Here is a 19,604-nt window from a genome sequence, read left to right as displayed (position 1 = left end):
CCAGATAATTTTTCAACATCAGGAGTACGTACTCCTTATTTGTTCAATATAGGAGTACTGAAAAAAAACTAAGTGTACATTTAGAGTACTGAATGGAAGTTAATGGACTATCAGTAATCTTGTGTTTCGTTTCATATATGGACCACAACATTGCTACTCTTGTGTAAACAGGTCAATAAACAATAGAACAAAACTTTTTTCAGATAAATACACCTGTAAATGATTCTAAGACCGTACACCACTGCTGTGGTGCGTATCTGCTACGTTTTCTAAATTATTTCCTACCGTATCGTGCATATTTTTTATCCGTACATACGCCCCTTATCTGGAGCCCTAAGAAAGATTATACTGCTTAGCATGTCTAGATTTTCTGCCAGTCTTATTTGGTTCCAACTTGAAGCAAAGTTGAAGGATTGAAAGCTGGTTCAGAATTTTTAAAATGTATAGCCCTCAAATGCAGTCAATAAGGACCGCCATCATTGTGTTTTCACTTGTCCTCAGTGCAGGTTTTGGACTCTAGACTGGCAGACTAGGGTGAATTTCACAGGCTGCATTCAGGTCCAAATGTAGCAAAGTATAAGCTGGGACAAATATCCACAACTGTTGAATGTCATAAGATATCATTACCTATGTATAATGTCATCACGGAGTCTACAAGTGCTACAGCCTTGTTTTCACAAGGGTTTACCACTCATATGTCGGGATTTGAACAGCCATACTCCCTAGCATGTCTGTCTTCAACTGGCCAAATAGCCTGAAGAAATGTTAAAGAAGAAAATAAAACTGGGCTTCAGAGCCTTGGCTAGGAGTGACGAAGACACTTTACCCAGCAGGATGCTCCTTCACCATTATTACACTTGCAATGCTAATATGACTAGCGGAATAGTTAAACGTATTTACACTACTTCATACACTAAAGTTTAATTCCACAAGTAGCTATGAATATGTTCCAGAGTGGATGATCTGTGTGAAACCGCATTCAAAACCATGGAGGCATTATTCACAACTTGAATACTTGTCTCCAGCGAGCAAAACTTGCCATCACATACTGACACAGTGGCAATAACCCTTTGCTCTCTGCCAGGAGACATATCTGTGAGTCATGACAAAGGTGTATATTCCTAGTCTTCACCAGCAGGTATCGCATCTTCTAGTCGCTTAATGAACTTGAGTCGGATTTCAGTGATGTTATCTCCCTTTAGCTGATCCTGGACAAACCGGACATCAACGTCCATCTGTACCTGCAAATACAACAGAGACAGGCTACTATCTGTATAACTAACAAGAAGTGATAGAAACCCCATTTATTTCCTAGAGCTGTAGTCAATCTGTTGTGACTATAGTTGAAGTGTCATGATTTTTTCATATGGAATCTTGATTTGATCACAGTCATATAAAAAAGTAGGGTGTCCTTCAACTTTTGAAGAGTTTTAAAATTTACTTTATCATGTCATTTATTTAGTATTTTATGACACTGGTTCATAAAAATCAATATGAAACATATGTCATATGATGATTTCACTACATGAATGATGACATAATGACCATGATGATATCGAGGATGAAATCAATGACATTTTGGCATCTTGATGTTAGTTCCATTAGTGTTTCATGTAACTCCACAATCTCAGACATTCGATATTAAGCTTACGTCAAGGATCCCGTGATTCCATATTCTTGGCTAAATCTTGAGAAAAGATTGCATTTCCATAACTTCATTCTTATACCTACCATTTTATTTGTATTTGTTTTATTTGTTTGTTGTTTAACATTGCACTCAATAATATTCCATCAACATGATGGGGGTCTGTAAATAATTGAGTCTGGATCGGATAATCTTGTGACTGATATCATCAGCATAAATCTACTCATATGGAAAACAACGACATTAAGCAACCATGTCAATGAGCTTGACCACACAATAATGTCGCCTCTTACTACAAGCATGGGTTGCTGAAGGCCAATTCTAACCTGGATCTTCTTGAGCCACCTACTATTTTGAGGAAGGATACCTACCATTTCAAGGAAGGATACCTACCATTTCGAGGAAGGATACCTACCATTTCGAGGAAGGATACCTACCATTTCGAGGAAGGATACCTACCATTTCAAGGAAGGATACCTACCATTTCGAGGGATCCTTTGAGAACCCCAGAGAGTAGGTTGGAGTAGTGGAGAGCATTGTGTCCATCTGGTAGTTCCACGAAATCCGTCAAGGGATTGTTCTCAATGAGCAGAGAGAATTCATCTCCTGCTGCACTCCAGTTGCTGACAACTGGCTGGATGCCCAGGTACATCTTGAAAGCTACCTGGTTGACGAACAGGTACACAAACCTTAATTAGGTATGCCTAATATTTTCACTTGTTATGAGGCAGTGTTATACTTTGTGCAACAGTATTTCAACTGTTATAGTTGTACCTGTAGATTCAATATGTGGCAGCGGTGTGCCATATTTAGACAGAGTTCTAATGGCTTCCACCATGTTCTCACTAGGGATGGGATGGGTAGGAAAACATAGAATCGAGTACCCGCATGTACTTACCCAAATCGGAATCGAGTACTCGGAAATGTAAGGAATACAGCTCTTCTGTCAACTTTCTGAATATTCAATCACTAGTTGACAGAGATTATTATAGAAAACTTGAAAGGATGGCAATAAGACACTGAAACTGATCTTAGACTATTTAATTTACGTCTGTTTAACTAATATAAAGAGTAACACCATTACTCACATTCCTGCTTAAAACACATAACTTTTCGTTCCTGCTGTTACTGTTACTTGACTACTCACTGCTCATGCACAGATAAATTACAGTCGTTAATAATAATCCCCATTAATCGGACAATACCAATGATGGAAATTGTGTATTACGTCAATAATGAAAAAGACAAGTTATTATCTGCCCTTGTCATTACATATTCTCTCCCTTTCCGGGTACTCGAATCCTAGAAATAGGACTCGATTCCAGCTGTACCAGACCCAGATTCGAGTACCCAAGTACCCGTCCCAGCCCTAGTTCTCACCATAGAATACTAAAGAAAGATCTATCTCAGCATAGAATTTTCTTGTATCTCATTCTTTTGTATATAAGCATAATAAGGGGAGCTAGCTATTGCCTCTCTTCTCACAGTACATCATGATAATCAGGGCTCCAGATAACTTTTGGGGTGTGGAGTGTACTTACACATCATATTGCAAGTGTAGGTGTACTGAGAATTTTGAAGGAGTACTGACATGTTTTTGTGTGAGCGAGTTGGTGATGTGGTTTGTCTGGACGATTCATCGACACTATTTCCAACCATGTATTTGTATTTGAAGTCGCATGAGAAATAACTGAGCGACCGTGTGATGCGCAAAATGTCAGGTCCGACTGGATATAAATAGCAACAGTGTAGTTTTTAGCCAATCGAAAAATAGTGACGCATATCGTTGCATGGCAACGCAAGTGATTCCTACTGTCAGGGTTTCCTCATGTGTCAAATCGTCAGAAACTTGACAAGTATTTATCCGAAATATATTTTCATTTGCACGATCGCATCGAAATTAAATGTTAGGCGCACAAAGGTATTTTTATGCGCATTTTACAATCACAGCTTGAAATCTTATATTATGTCGTGCTTAATTGATTTTGAGGCGTACATTACGCCTATACGCCCTCTCATCTGTTACATCATGATTATGCCACACAATTACTTGGCCTCATAATCACTAGGACGTTCCCTGTTCGGGTGATATGTAAATACAGAATTGATTTTATCCTACTTTCAAACATTTAGTTCACCAAATATGCAAACTGACATTTGATTGTCACATTTTCATGCTCATCCATTGTGACACTTAAATATACACATTGACAGCTAATTGTCACATTTACTTATTATGTGAATAGAACAGTTCACCATCACACCAGGCTATTGTCACATTTACCCATTGTCACATTTACCCACTGTCAAACTTACCCTTGCTACTATGTCAGCTGTTTCCCGGAAGTCACTGCATCTTCCAATGTTGGCTCGAGCCAGGAAATCTTCGATGAGACGAACACCGATGTTGTAACCCCTGAAAGATAAATGCAATAAAAAGTTTGATGAATTAAACTGATCACAAAAGGAAAATTGGAAAGTGAAAGACCTCATTCAAAATCCCTTGAAAACTGTAGGATTCGCTTTGTAAAAACTTTATTTCAAATATGTGTACTTAATTTTAGCAATTGTGCAACTTCTATGTACACACGAGGTTAGAATCATCAAGAGGGTACACATTTTTGGCCTTCTTTGTAGAGCTCAGCTGGGGCTAAAAAGTCATTACTTGTCTGATTTCTTGCCTGATAAAATACACTCAGAGGCAGGTGTGAACTTGTTTTGAGTTATTTTGCATAGTCTAGGTAATCGGAGTGCTGTCACCACTAGTCAATACTTGTAATAAAATCATTAACTGACAGTGACACCAAATAAGTGTAGGACTTATAAACATGTTATACTATAAAACATGGATGACATTTAGAAGGGAGTAGCAATTATTGTGTCGTATGCAGTTTGCTGGAAAAAGTAAGAATTGTTGAAGTTTTGAGTACATTAAGAGAACTTCACTGTTGCAAAAACGTTATCGGGTAAAATTTGTTTGGAAGCTGAAAATATCATATAACTTCCCTAAAATAATCAAACTTATTATACTCACATCTTTTCCAGCTGCTTGTTGACTTCATCATCATTTTCATAATCTTTCATCAGCTGAGCAACAAGTGCTCCATATGTTAGTGTAAATAACTCTCCATTCTGAAAAACAATAGGCCCCATTAATAACATAACAATACATATCAATCCTGAATCACGTATGACTACATGATAAACATAGATTGTATTGGAAAATATTTATTAATAACCCATGCCTACTGCATGTAATGATGTTTCATATATCCTATCCCTCTGTGTTACCTTTTTCGTTGTAATTCTTGATGAAGTTTATCAAATGGCGATATGAACATGATCATGAAGCCATTATATAATTGAATCTGATCCAGTTCATCCTCAGCGAGTTAACCTGATCAGCCAACAGCCTACCATGAGAACTACGCTACCTCAAACCCACCCAAAGAATCGTGAAGGCGCTTGACCAGAAAATAACTAATCCTTGATCTTAAAGGGTTGTTTGATCGGAAAGAGGTAACTTAGAGTTGGGTGTTATAACCCTTACAAAATTATCAAAGATACAGACGCGCCAGAGTACAGTGCATTAAGCTGTGCCATGTAAATTGCACTCTTGCCATTTCCTGTGGCAACCAAAGCAGTGGAGTTGCTATTTATAAGAGGTTCTGGAAATCATACCCTGATTTCTTCAGAAATCCAGTAAGTTGACAAGTACCTTGGCACCATAAAATACTTGCACGCGTGCATATAACCATGAATAATGCCATACCACTTTTCTAGGATCACCTCCTCTTGATGCCTGACGTGACATTTCCCAAATATACGACTGAAAACGATAGCAATCTTTACAAAATACGTCCTCTGTGTCAACTTGTAAAATTTTCCTCCCACAACCGGAAGTATTCTGAAAACCGGAAGTAAAACCAAATGGAGAAAAGACAAAGTTTGTCATTGGATAGAATATTACCTATGACCAATCGAAAGGTTTGTAACAAAATCTTGCCGTACCATGTTTGTCAGTGCATGGTCTCCTGGAATAAATGTGGCGAAGCAGACACACGTTGATATTTGACGAGAATGACGGATTATAAAGAAGAACAGAAGAATGAAATCGAAGCATTAGAAGCAATCTATCCAGAGGAACTTACAAGTGTGTGAAAGATCGTTATTTGTTCTGACGTAGTTCACCTGTAGTAGATGGATCTGTTGATGCTACCGGCGTAGTGCCACCTGTATCTTATAGTAGTCTCTCCTTCTGACGGTTTATCTTGGCGATACACATTCAGTCTATTAACTTGTGTTAGCATCATATGCCATGATCAGCAGTGTTTTCTTGTCATGACATTAAATTGTGTGAGTGGCGTCATAAATTAATGCAATGACAACTTCTGAACTTGTGAAGAACCAGGCTAGACTTCAGGGAACCTGTTGCAAAGCCAAAGGGCTAATAATGGCATCGGGTGGTCATGCTCGCTGTTATGGTTTTCGCTTGTCATTGTAGTTCAGTTGCATAGCTCGATGCTAAGGTGTCAATCACATCTAACCATGATAGCATATTAGCAAAACCCATAAAATGGAAACACATACTCATCCAAATGAATTACTTTTTGGGCGCTTACCATGACTACATAAATATTAGTGATGTAACAGTTGCTGAAGGCATGTTCATAGATGTTACATACTGTCAGGCTGCGTTAGTCCGGACCCGATAATCCGATTCCCGCGATATCCGAACGGTATCTGGCTGTAACCAATCTTGTTTACTATGTAAACTCATTAACTGTTGATTCATTAATCCGGTGCTTCACTCTCCGGATCCGTATGTTAATTGGCAGTAACGGATTAGCTAATTACACTTGGTTTTGCTTCATTAATCCGGCGGTACATCAAAGGTTCGGATAATCCCTTACCTCGTGAGAATCATTGATTAGCGCTGATCTTCATCAGTAAACTTCAATGGTAATTGATAAGTGAGGTGGCACTTCAGAGTTGAACATGTCATTAGTTTGTGATTTTAATTAATTAATAGGTCTGACTTGTCCAAACACAACTGGCACCATAAAAATTTGTCATCGCCAAATCCAGACGTAGAAGTAACTCTACTGTTGTGGTGTACACAATGGTTTGTTTCAGTAGTCCGTACGTTTCACTATCTGAATGTTTTTGATGAAAAACGGAAGTGTTCGGATTAACGCGTGAACTGACTGTATCAAGAAACAGGATCAAGAAACATACCTATACCACTGACATAACTTTCTTAGGCATCATAAGGAGTGTTTACACTTTATAAGCAATACAGTACTAGGTAGATGAAATAGTTGTAAACAAAACTATCAGAACTAAATTGCACAATATGGTATAATGGGGTTAATCAGGTAAATATGTTGAGTAATGGTAGTGCAAAACCCAATTACTCCTTCAACCCTGTACAGGAGGTACAGGAAAAACATCTCCACTACACATGCTATAGTATCATATGACCTGAGGAATTAGTTCTGTTGTGAACAGGAGACATGGGTTGGCCTAGTGGTTGACGTGTTAACTTGGCACACTGAAGAATGCTTTGATTCCTAAATGAGTAACCTTTGTGAATCCTACTTCTGGCATGCCCTGACATTGTTGGAATGTTGCTAAAAGTGGAGTGAAACCATGTTCCCTCACTCTGGTTATGACTAGTGTTGGGAATTGGTTAAAATCTCATAATTGATGATTGGTTCATTACAACCGATCAATCATCGAAAATAATTGGTTTGCGTCATTTATCAAATGTTCCTGTTATCTTTGTTAATGCACACACACCAAAAAAGGAAAAAACATGTAGTAATTTGGGTCTTTTGCAAATTGCACAAAATCCATTGGCAAATTTCGCATATTTAAAGGATGATTAGTATGTTAGGAACACAGATTTCCTGGATTCTTTAAGATAAATTCAATCATGACTTGGAACAAGCTTGTAGTGCTTATGAAATGTAAATTTAATGACACAGACAAAACCAACCTTGTGTAAAATATTGTTGATGCAAACAAGTGTTCCAAAATTGGTTGTGTTCGATTATGAGAAAACACACTTGATTGCTTGGTCGTTTAGGCACTGCGACCAATCTTCGATTATTTCAATTAATCGGACCACCACTAGTTATGACAAAGTGACTTTCTTCTTTCAGTTGAGAGTACAGACCCCTATGTATTCAGCCTGGCAGTAGCGTCACAAGACACCAATGACACAGATGAAGGTATTATTGATGTATTAATCATTCTTTCACGTAGATGGGGTATGAGTAGAACTGTTGCAAATATTTCCTTACAATGCTTTCCAGACAATATGGTCTTTAGTCAGTTGTCAGAATTAAGTTATGTAAGGTGTAGTTAGATGTCACTGAATGTCAGCGAATAGAGCCTGCTCATTACTAACAGATCCACAACTAATACTTACGGAGAGTATTTATTGCTTGACACTTGCTTGACAACAACATGAGAATCTATGTCAAAATATCACCTATGCAGAATAAAGAAGTTGTATATCCATAAAAATAGTCCTCATTCTTCCAGAGAGTGTTTGTGGTGTGATATAATGTGGTGGTGGTGGTCGGGAGGGTGTTGGACTGGTGTGGAGGTAAGGTTGACGGTGATGTGGGTGGGTGTTGGTTTGGTGTGGAGGTAAAGTTGACGGTGATGTGGTCGGGGGTGATGTGGTCGGTGGGTGGGTGTTGGGGTTTGGGTGTGGAGGTAAAGTTGACAGTGATGTGGTCGGAGGGTGTTGGTCTGGGTGGAGGTGTTGGTTTGGTGTGGAGGTAAGGTTGACGGTGATGTGGTCGGGTGGGTGGTGGTCTGGTGTGGAGGTAAAGTTGACAGTGATGTGGCGGGTGGGTGGGTGTTGGTTTGGTGTGGAGGTAAAGTTGACAGTGATGTGGTCGGGAGGGTGGGTGTTGGTTTGGTGTGGAGGTAAAGTTGACAGTGATGTGGTCGGGTGGGTGGGTGTTGGTCTGGTGTGGAGGTAAAGTTGACGGTGATGTGGTCGGGTGGGTGGGTGTTGGTCTGGTGTGGCAGTAAAGTTGACAGTGATGTGGCCGGGTTGGTGGGTGTTGGTCTGGTGTGGAGGTAAAGTTGACGGTGATGTGGTCAGGTGGGTGGGTGTTGGTTTGGTGTGGAGGTAAAGTTGACGGTGATGTGGTCGGGTGGGTGGGTGTTGGTTTGGTGTGGAGGTAAAGTGTATGGTGGGGTGACGTGGTGTGGTTGGTGGTCTTGTACATGTTTTGTTTCATATTTCTGTTTGCTGCAGAGACTAAGGTGTATTGATTGTCATCCATTAACATATATTTTGTAAACACATTTGTTTTCATGTATATTTCATTATATTGATATCCTTTGTACAGGGTCCACCACTATATTCTATTGTGTAGCTGCATCACCTTGTATTATAGGGCATCTAGCCCATTCACACAGGCCCGAATCTACACAACTTACATTGTATGTATGGTGTACAGACACAATTTAATTTCTAGTATTCCCATGCCAAACACGCCAAATAGTATTTGTATACTTTCAGCCTTTGCATGCGCCTGTCTTGTTCAGTTCACATACGTGGAGAATTACCCTGATGAACCCCCACTGATGGAGATCATTGACCCAGAAAACCTTGATGATGCAGATGTGGAAAGTCTAACACAGTACCTCAATGAACAGGTTAGTCTTTGGTGTGTCTGCTGTGTGTATCCTGGGCCCAGCTAAACTGGCAGTATCTATGCTTGTCTTAAGATAAGATAAGATCATATAAACTTTATTGTCCCTCAAGGGAAATTTGTCTTGCATTCAAACAGCCAATACAAGCATATAACAACAAATAATTTAAAGTATATATATATATACGCAATATCAAGCTAATCACAACATAATGATGAATCATAATCAAAGTAATAATAATAATCACTTATGCCACATCATTGATTTCACTTTGACAATTTTGGAGGAAGATTTAGAAGTTTTACGTTATACTTTTAAAAAGTTAAGAAAGTAACTTGTCCTGACTAATTTTCCACTTGCCCTGATTTTATGACATAATTATGATGATGTAATTATGAAAGAAGAAATCAACATGGTATTTGATGTTAATGTTTACTGGACTATTTATTGAAAAGTGATAAATAGCAAAGAAAGATAACTCTACTTTATCATCATTGCGAAATTTAATAGCTACATTTGGAGCAGATATGAAATTAAATCCAAGTTTATTTGCAGTTTGAAACCATAAGTGGAAAGTAGCCCACGGACAAGTAAGATAGTAAGATACCATTATTTGATTGCCCGAAATGAAAACTGACTTGTCCTGTGCGTCGGGCGATGGGATTTTTGAACCCCTGTTTTGATGCTTAATTCTCAACATAAGACCCTCAACAAATATATTGGCAATAAGGTGTATGAAGGGAAAGAAATAGGCAACAGATTCCAAGATCTCTAAAAGTTCAAAAGTGAAAGACATTTCAAATTGTGTAGAGTAGTGATCTTCGTGGATCGTAACTCCCATACTTTAACAGACTTACGGCAGTCATTTGCTTACAGGTTGTGAGCAATGAATGGATCTCCTTTTAATGATGGAAGGTTACCCATCACCTTGTCCAGGATGTAGCTGTGACATGTGTAGCAGGGCACTGGGTTTATTTATTCTGTGTTTCCCAGGCTCAGGAGAACATCGGGATGGCAATGGTGTTTACACTGGTGTCGGCACTGCAGGAACGACTCACGACGAATGTGGAGGACGCCCAGCGTAAAGTTGTCGAGGATAAGGAGAGAGAACAAAGAGTATTAGAAGAAATAGAACGGGTAATTATTGCCGGGATTATTGGTTTGAATGATTCCACAGGGATGCACCTTACATGCAAGAAAATCTTTAAAGAGAATGTGTCTACCCTATGTGGTAGGGCATTATCCAATAAGAAGCACAGATTCAGACCCTTGTCCCTGATGCTTGTCCTTGCTTGTGTTGTCTTGTGTACCTGATTTGTGTCATGTGTACCTTATGCTTGTCCGTCCATGAGGTTATGAGGTTGAGATACCTCTGTGCACGAAGTTCTGGGAATTGTATCTGATGAACATTCCAGTCAGCCAGTTGAGATAGCAGTTATCTCCCTTTGACCATGTTTACTTGGATATGACAAGTGAATATTGAGTGAGATACCATTCATTCATACTTGATTCATTGTATGTCTCAAGTGTTTGTGTCAGTGTGTTTTCTACAGTGTCACTTGAAGTGTGATCAGATTGGATGAAGCTCAGTAATTTATTTTTGCCTCCTGTGAGTCAGATATTAAGTCCCAAGTCAAGAGTTATTACAATTCCTCACCATATGTCATTATTGTGTTTATGTTAACTTATTCTCAGTGGAGGTGGCCTATTTCACTGTTAACAAGACCAATAATAAGGGAGAGATTTTTATTCATTGTCTCTTTAATCCCAGTTTCACTGCCAAAGACAGTCAGGTTAGAATGGCAGATAAATCCTTGGTCCCTGACAGAGCCCTAAGATTGTCAAAGTTCATGTTTATACACAGGCTAACATAGTTCCCAGGAATTTAGTATTACCCAGTCAGTTAACACTGAAGTCATCCTTCATTATTACACTAGAGTTAAAGAGCATGAGCTTGTGTTACAACAATCTGTATGCAACCTGGGTGGTTGAGTTGCCTAAGGTACTCTACCCTTCTGTGCAGAGTTACGTCCCTTGGGCACACCAGAAACCTAAGATCATCAAATCCCGGTTTGCCACGATTATGTTGCTAGGTTTCAGCACCATACCCATACTTGCAGGCTTCACCCAAGTGGTAAACATCCTTGACCTGCATCATGTCATGTCAGGCTTTTCCACATTGTGACAACATACTGATACAGGGTGAATATTTGTCAAAACGGCCTTAAACCTGACTCACGCTCTTTGACAAATTATTTTGTGTTTCAGAAACGCTTTGAAGGAACACGTGTTACAGTAGAATCATTTATGTCATGGAAGCAGAAGTTTGATGCTGAAATGGCAGAACTGAAGAAAAGTAAAACAGATGTTGAAGTCACAAGCAAGAAATTAACTGGTAAGTTCTGAGAGTGAGAGATCTTTCTCTCTGAATATTCTACAGTTATTTCAAGTGTACACTAGGTGCTCTGAAGAATGCTCTTCCAGGACTGACAGAAACATGTAAAACAGACAGGTGGTGATGTTGAGCGCCTCATGGTTTGGGATGCAGGTTCATTAGTGAGCCATGAATACATCCAGCCTTGAGGTGCAGTGTAATGAATCCAGGCTCCATGGAGAGGGAAAACGAAGGAATATTGCTAAAAGCTGCATAAAACTAAACTCACTCACTCACTCATTCTGCTCTGTGGAGATTCTAGGTCAGAATTGGTCCCCAGTACCTCATGTTTGGTGCTGAAATGCCTTGCCTTGTGTAGTTGATGCTCATGCTTTCTGTCCCTGGTTGACAGGGTCCAGATTAACAGGGTCAGGGTTGCCACAGGTCAGGGAAAAGTCAGGGAAGAAATTATTTTTTCAAGATCAGGGAAAAGTCGGGGAATTTTGTTACCAGTCAGTGAAAATTGAAGTTTTGGAAAAAAGTCAGGGAAAATTGCCTTTGGTCAGGGAAAACTAGTTCTTTTCAGACTTCACAGAGGCAACAATTGTATGATTTTGAGTTCCATGTCTGTATTAAATGTGTTTTGTATAGAGATTGGTATTATGAACTTTAGTTTACTTGTTTTGGCAGTGTCCATTTGTAGACATGTTTTGGAATAATTTCCATGGATGGTTGACACAGAAATTTGACCACATATTCAATATCAAGCTCTCTGCTGAACTTTTTATATTTGGGTGTGAAAATATATTATAATTGAAAAGCAGACACAGAGAAAAGCTAGCAGTTTATTTGAACCTCACAACAGTATTAGTATGAATGTGAGTGTGGATGAGTTTTTGGGTTTTTTAGAAAATGTCAGAATTTCTACCAGTAAGATTTCATACTGTACAGATGAGAGTCACCCTTTTCCTGGAGGTGATCCTCAGTCTTGTAACAGTGACTTTCTGACAATAAAAACATTGAAATTAAAATTTTAAAAAAATAAAAACTCTCAGTGTTTACCAGAGGTAATATTTCTGTGTCATATACTTCATCTTGATGTTAGATGGATCTCTGTATTTGTTTGATTACATTTGATTACTTTGTCTTAAGATTTCACTTTGTCTTTAGTAAAATGGGCGGAAAGGTCGGCTGTAGGGGAGGTTGGAGGCTCGAAATTTTATTTGTTTTCTTCTAATTTTGATCAGTGAAAAATCAAATTGGTCAGGGATAAGTCAGGGAAAAGTCAGGGAATTTGAATTTTCGTCATCTGTGGCAACCCTGAGGGTGTTAGGATATAGCTGGAATATTGTTGACTGCTCCATGTAATTCACTCTTTGAATGATCTAGGGACATTTTCAGAGTTCTAGAATCCCCAACACAGATTGTTTGGTTGTTCTTGACCATTGTTCCCATGTTTCAGGTTATGAACTGTTTATGAGGGATTCTTCCATGAATGACTCAGATGTCCAGTTTCTGCAGTCAGGTAAGTCCACGGTGGTTGTCTCCCTTTGACCATGAACTGTGGGGATGCTGGTACCTGTAACAGCATCCTTGTATGAGCAGACAGATCTGAGGTCCGGATGTAACAGTGTATTTGACCTTTTATACCATGTCATTGTATCCCTTCAGAGTAGATCATTGCTCATGATATTGACACATGTCTGGATGGTCTAGAATAGATGTTCGCTCTGTCTGCCTTGATATAGATGGAATATTGCTCTCAACCCCTACATATCCATCCATTTTGTTCATATTGAAACAGGGTCGGTGAGGTAGCCTTGTGGTTAAAGCGTTCGCTCATCACGCCGATGATGCGGGTTCGATTCCACACATGGGTACAATGTGTGTTCCCAGCCGTGATATAGCTGGAATATTGCTAAAAGCGACATAAAACTAAACTCACTCACTCATAATGAAACAGATTTAGGCTATCAGTTACAATTAAATTAACAGATCAGTCGCCATATGTTTGTCATGTTAGTGAACACTGATGGTGGAGAGTGAAAGAATCCAGACATCTAGTTTTACAGATGTTGAATGACCCTGAAGATCCGGATTAGAATTGATCTTCAGCAACCCATGCGTGTCGTAAGAGGCGACTAACGAGACTGGGTGGTCAGGGTCGCTGACTTGGTTGACACGTGTCATCGTATGCCATTTGCATAGGTCGATGCTCATGCTGTTGATCACTTAATTGTCTGGTCCTGACTCGATTATTTACACACCTGCTATATATCTGGAATATTGCAGTGTGAGGCGTTAAACAATCCATCAATCAACAGATATTGAATGAAACTGGTGTTTCATTGGAATCTGCAACCCAAAATATCCTTTCACCTCTCTGTTGCAGCTGATGCTGATACTGTCGAAGTAGACGAATCTCTCTTCCAGGATATGGATGACCTTGACCTTGATGAAGATGTGGGTTGATGTATTGTTATGTAGACATGTTAGAGGAATGAATTGTAAATAAATTTATCATTATTTACCTAACCAGCTGTTTTGTTGTGAAGTATACCTCTACAGGTTATTCCAGTTCCTGTTGAAAGAAATACACCTTCAGATTGAGCAGGCTGAGTGGTTCAGCACACACTGACTGTTTATTTGAGAATTAACTTCACCATTTTTTTTGCGTTTATGGTGGTCAGCATCCTCGATAATCTCCAGGGTATACGTTACGATCACTCTCGACTATACCCTGGATGCATCCACGGCTTGGGGGGCGATGATTTTATTACCTCCCTTTGCTGGTCGAGGATGGGTGGTCAGATACTTGGAAAAATGTGCCCACTCGTAGTAAATGGAATCTGTGCATTGGTTTTTACGTTTCTAGCTTGATCATTGCAAAAACACTTTGACGTTAATCCTTACAAATACATTCACCAACAATTATTTAATCACAGACTGTTAATTGATTATTTATTCACAGACTGTTTAATGATCATTAACACACAGACCATTGTACAAGCTCATCGTTCAGTGCTGTATTGTGACACAAGTCCTGACAGATCTGTCATCAACCTTCAGCAACATGTTTCCTGTTTGGGTTATCCAACTACATGTATGTTGTAAGCCATATTGCATCAGTGTATTTATGTTGACAGTTCTGAGCAAACAGGAATGATATATTTTGTCACATGGAGGAATCTGGAATCAGGACAAAAGCAGGTCTCTAATCAGTTGCCAGTCATCATGACATTACAGTCGTGACATGTAGGGAGCAGACTGAAACCTCACTTCAAGATTTTCACATAAACAGCCTTTCTTGTGTCTGTAATAACCATAAGGGACCGTTCATAATTTATGGGGGATGGTGTGTGTGTGTGTGTGTGTGATGATGATGATTTTTATGGAGAAGCATGTACAATGTGAATAACACCCCCCTTAAAATTTATGTACAAAGTCAATGACCCCCTTCCCCTTTCCATATTTTAAAGCATATTTTTAAAATATTTTTATGTGCAAAATTGCTGACCCCCACCAAGAAACTTGTGTACAAAATTGCTCTCACTCGTAACAAATAGTGAACTGTGTCAAAATTGTAATGACAGTTTGTTTAACAACTTTCTTTAATTTGTGGATATAAATTCTGCAAAAAAATCACAGAGTTGGTCTGATGTTTTGATTATGATCAGTGTTTCATTGAGTATTATATGTCTAGTAGTTTTCGAGTTAGATTGCAATTCATCGGTCCGATTGTGAGCCAAACGGACTATAGGAGAAATGATTTCCTCTCCTTGATCATAGTTGTTCTCCAGGATTTCAATAGGCCAGCGCGTAACAGTCAGAGTTATTGCTCTTAGACCATTCCCTCATTGTTGCCCTCGCCAGAGCAAGACCGTGCAAGGAATATATATTGGGATGTGTGGTGTGAACATCTTACCGTATATCCAGTATGACAACATATAGCATGTAATTGTCTGTACAGTATTTGTTTAAATGAAGAAGAGGAGGCTGAGGTCCGTTAGTTTTAGATAAACAAATGACACTCCAGATAACCTGAGAGGATCCCATAGTCAGATAACCTGAAGATCCCACAGTAAGAAGGATGGAGCAGGACAGTGAACTCTCCAGATAACCTGAGAGGATCCCACAGTAAGAAGACTGTATGGAGCAGGACAGTGAACACTCCAGATAACCTGAGAGGATCCCACAGTAAGAAGACTGTATGGAGCAGGACAGTGAACACTCCAGATAACCTGAGAGGATCCCACAGTAAGAAGACTGTATGGAGCAGGACAGTGAACACTCCAGATAACCTGAGAGGATCCCACAGTAAGAAGACTGTATGGAGCAGGACAGTGAACACTCCAGATAACCTGAGAGGGATCCCACAGTAAGAAGACTGTATGGAGCAGGACAGTGAACACTCCAGATAACCTGAGAGGATCCCACAGTAAGAAGACTGTATGGAGCAGGACAGTGAACACTCCAGATAACCTGAGAGGATCCCACAGTAAGAAGACTGTATGGAGCAGGACAGTGAACACTCCAGATAACCTGAGAGGATCCCACAGTAAGAAGACTGTATGGAGCAGGACAGTGAACTCTCCAGATAACCTGAGAGGATCCCACAGTAAGAAGACTGTATGGAGCAGGACAGTGAACTCTCCAGATAACCTGAGAGGATCCCACAGTAAGAAGACTGTATGGAGCAGGACAGTGAACTCTCCAGATAACCTGAGAGGATCCCACAGTAAGAAGACTGTATGGAGCAGGACAGTGAACTCTCCAGATAACCTGAGAGGATCCCACAGTAAGAAGACTGTATGGAGCAGGACAGTGAACACTCCAGATAACCTGAGAGGATCCCACAGTAAGAAGACTGTATGGAGGGACCCAGTGGACACTCCAGATAACCTGAGAGGATCCCACAGTAAGAAGACTGTATGGAGCAGGACAGTGAACACTCCAGATAACCTGAGAGGATCCCACAGTAAGAAGACTGTATGGAGCAGGACACAGACACTCCAGATAACCTGTAGAGAGGATCCCACAGTAAGACTGTATGGAGCAGACAGTGAACTCTCCAGATAACCTGAGAGGATCCCACAGCAAGAAGACTGTATGGAGCAGGACAGTGAACTCCAGATAACCTGAGGAGGAGTCCCACAGTAAGAAGACTGTATGGAGCAGGACAGTGAACTCTCCAGATAACCTGAGAGGATCCCACAGTAAGAAGACTGTAGAGCAGGACAGTGACACTCCAGATAACCTGAGAGGATCCCACAGTAAGAAGGTACTGTATGGAGCAGGACAGTGAACCTCCAGATAACCTGAGAGGATCCCACAGTAAGAAGACTGTATGGAGCAGGACAGTGAACTCTCCCAGATAACCTGAGGAGGGATCCTCCACAGTAAGAAGACTGTATGGAGCAGTGACAGTGAACTCTCCAGATAACCTGAGAGGATCCCACAGTAAGAAGACTGTATGGAGCAGGACAGTGAACTCTCCAGATAACCTGAGAGGATCCCACAGTAAGAAGACTGTATGGAGCAGGACAGTGAACTCTCCAGATAACCAGAGAGGATCCCACAGTAAGAAGACTGTATGGAGCAGGACAGTGAACTCTCCAGATAGCCTGAGAGGATCCCATAGTAAGAAGACTGTATGGAGAGCAGGACAGTGAACTCTCCAGATAACCAGGGCGTATGGAAAGAACGGTTTGCATTTTGAAGCCAGGAAATGTTCCAGGAACAGCATTGTACTGTCTGTATCGACTGTGGGAAGTAAGGACCACCCTAAACGTATATTTTTCTCTCTTTCAAAACGTGTGAGTAAGCCAGACAGCACTTGGCTAAACAATATCACTCAGACAGCTTCACACAGGATGATGTAGATTTGTATGAGTCAGTATCAGCTTCTGACCATCCGATTCCCATTAGGAATGTTATATGGACAGATTGGTGTGATCCAGTGATCCAACAAGGGGTAACGAAAGTCATGCTTATGTCCTGATGCTCGTATTTCATGGATCTGTAACAGAACGGAGGCCCAGTGGTCCTCGTTAGCTGTGCATAGAACTATGCTTCCCTTTGGTTCGTAAGAAACCTATGACAATTCGAATCGAGGTTCGTCCCAAGTATGTTCTTGGTCTGCCAGTACCATGACCGTGCTGGCTGGTTGGTAATTATCTTAGCGGCCACTACAGGCTGACCTCCACGCCGTGGTACAACTGGAATACTGTTCAAAGCTGCGTTAGACCTCACTCACTAACTCATACCGAACGAATATTAAGAAAACATTATGTATACCAGCGGAAAAGGTAACTGTGGTTGAAATAAAGGGATGTAAATGTTATATTATTGAAACTAACAATATGTCAGATCTTCTGATCAATGTCAGTGACGAATTCGAAGGTCATACGTGGCAACAGAAGACAGAAGGCTCTAAAAGAGGGGTTTTGTAGCAAGGCGACAACATCGTCTGTGTCCAACACAGCGATATGGTGAAGACACCAGCTGAATGAAAACAACCTGGGATGTTGTTACAACTGTCCACCAAGACTGGTTCAACCGAGCTACCATGTCATCCCAGATATGTTCCAGGTGCGAGAGGTTTGGAGAAACAGAAGACCATGGCATTTCATCAATGTTTTCTGGCTCAAAATGTCCGCTACAACAAGTGCAAGATGTCTGTGTGCATTGCCCTGTGTTGATTTCCCCCACCGCAACATGACGCTGTTGCTGTGGTTCCACAACAGGATAGAACATGCTCTTGAACGATAGCGCCCCGGTAACGAATTCTGTCCAAGTTGCCATTAGCAGCCTTGAGATGTAATCTCCCATGAGTTGTGATATATTACACTTCAACGCAAACTGAGGACGTCGATCAACGCATGCCTCTCTGAAACATTCTCTCTCTCGAAAGTATCCTAAGTCTGAAAATTGCCCTTAGCGCGAAATTTGTCTTAAGTTTTGTTTTTCTTAGCCATCTTTACTACTACAAATTGTGTCTTAAGGGGCCGCTCATAATTTATGGCTAAGGGGTGGGTGGAGGCGTGTGGGGCGTGATGATGATTTTAAGGGGGTCACCCATTGTGTTCTGAGGAGGTAGGGGTCATCAATTTTGTACACGTTTCTAGGGGTTATCAATTTTGTACATAAAAATATTTTACAGTTATGCTTAAAAATTTGGGGGGGGAGGGTTGTCATGATTCTGTACATGACATGCAGTGAGTGTCACTTACTTTGTACATAAATATTAGGGGCATTCACGTTGTACATGCTTCTCCATAAAAATCATCATCACCCCCCTGGCCATAAATTATGAACGGTCCCTAAGTCTACTCAGGGGCAGTCTTAGGACTTACGATCAAATTTGGTCTTAGACTTCAGATTGTTTCAAAGATCGAGCTTCATGATCCTCGATTTGAGACACAATTAAGTCTTAAGTCTATATTTTAAGAATTAAGACAACATATGGAAGTAACTCACTTTCATAGTCCCGGGGGCAGGGCTACCCAGATGAAATCTGAACTCATGTTGTATGCTGTCACATCGTTATCTTCTACACTTCAGGACCGCTCACCTCTACACTTCAGTTTCCGTTTACAACCACGCTGAGTGGGTCGCGTACCGATCCTTCGAATTTCTGATTTCAAAGTAGTAAAATGCATTCGACGGATGAGCACTGCCATCTTAGCTATTAATTAGTTATCAAAACATTGGATCATACCAAGAAAAAGACGCAAGGGGTGTTGGATGGTTTGACTCTCTTTATTGTTGTACTTTTGTACTTATCTTTGCCTACTCATATGATACAATGAGAAATTGATGCATTAAATATATGTTTGGACTCTCTTTATGTTTGTACTTTTGTACAAAATTGAAATTGATGCATTAACCCTTGTCTTATCG

The 19,604-nt window shown here is 40.3% G+C and overlaps 2 protein-coding genes across 2 annotated transcripts; one reads left to right on the top strand and one right to left on the bottom strand.

The window, feature by feature from the left end:
• Positions 1-305: 305 nt before the first annotated feature.
• On the bottom strand, positions 306-5,552 carry LOC124290558 (trafficking protein particle complex subunit 3-like). The gene is made up of 5 exons (XM_046727305.1): positions 5,418-5,552; positions 4,680-4,777; positions 3,962-4,061; positions 2,127-2,309; positions 306-1,241 (listed from the first exon to the last, which is right to left on the bottom strand). The coding sequence occupies exons 1-5, from the start codon at positions 5,457-5,459 to the stop codon at positions 1,122-1,124; spliced, it is 543 nt and encodes a 180-aa protein (XP_046583261.1). The 5' UTR covers positions 5,460-5,552; the 3' UTR covers positions 306-1,121.
• Positions 5,553-5,642: 90 nt separating this feature from the next.
• LOC124290556 (RWD domain-containing protein 1-like) lies at positions 5,643-14,237 on the top strand. Its single transcript, XM_046727304.1, has 7 exons — positions 5,643-5,798; positions 7,813-7,881; positions 9,195-9,331; positions 10,322-10,465; positions 11,597-11,723; positions 13,165-13,227; positions 14,095-14,237. The coding sequence occupies exons 1-7, from the start codon at positions 5,726-5,728 to the stop codon at positions 14,172-14,174; spliced, it is 693 nt and encodes a 230-aa protein (XP_046583260.1). The 5' UTR covers positions 5,643-5,725; the 3' UTR covers positions 14,175-14,237.
• Positions 14,238-19,604: the final 5,367 nt, after the last annotated feature.

This window comes from Haliotis rubra, unplaced genomic scaffold (assembly GCF_003918875.1).
Source record: "Haliotis rubra isolate DU_JTF1 unplaced genomic scaffold, ASM391887v1 Scf47, whole genome shotgun sequence".
NCBI lineage: Eukaryota > Metazoa > Mollusca > Gastropoda > Lepetellida > Haliotidae > Haliotis > Haliotis rubra.
This window is presented reverse-complemented; position numbering and strand designations above follow the sequence as displayed.

Bases quoted from the DNA above. Each gene is read 5' to 3' on its own strand.
- LOC124290558 (XM_046727305.1), bottom strand. From the start codon at position 5,459: ATGTCACGTCAGGCATCAAGAGGAGGTGATCCTAGAAAAGTG. The intron at 4,778-5,417 runs GTATGGCATTAT...ATTGTTTTTCAG, and splicing joins GAGGTGATCCTAGAAAAGTG to AATGGAGAGTTATTTACACT. The intron at 4,062-4,679 runs GTGAGTATAATA...TTTATCTTTCAG, and splicing joins AACAAGCAGCTGGAAAAGAT to GGGTTACAACATCGGTGTTC.
- LOC124290556 (XM_046727304.1), top strand. From the start codon at position 5,726: ATGACGGATTATAAAGAAGAACAGAAGAATGAAATCGAAGCATTAGAA. The intron at 5,799-7,812 runs GTGTGTGAAAGA...TTCTTCTTTCAG, and splicing joins CTATCCAGAGGAACTTACAA to TTGAGAGTACAGACCCCTAT. The intron at 10,466-11,596 runs GTAATTATTGCC...TTTGTGTTTCAG, and splicing joins TATTAGAAGAAATAGAACGG to AAACGCTTTGAAGGAACACG.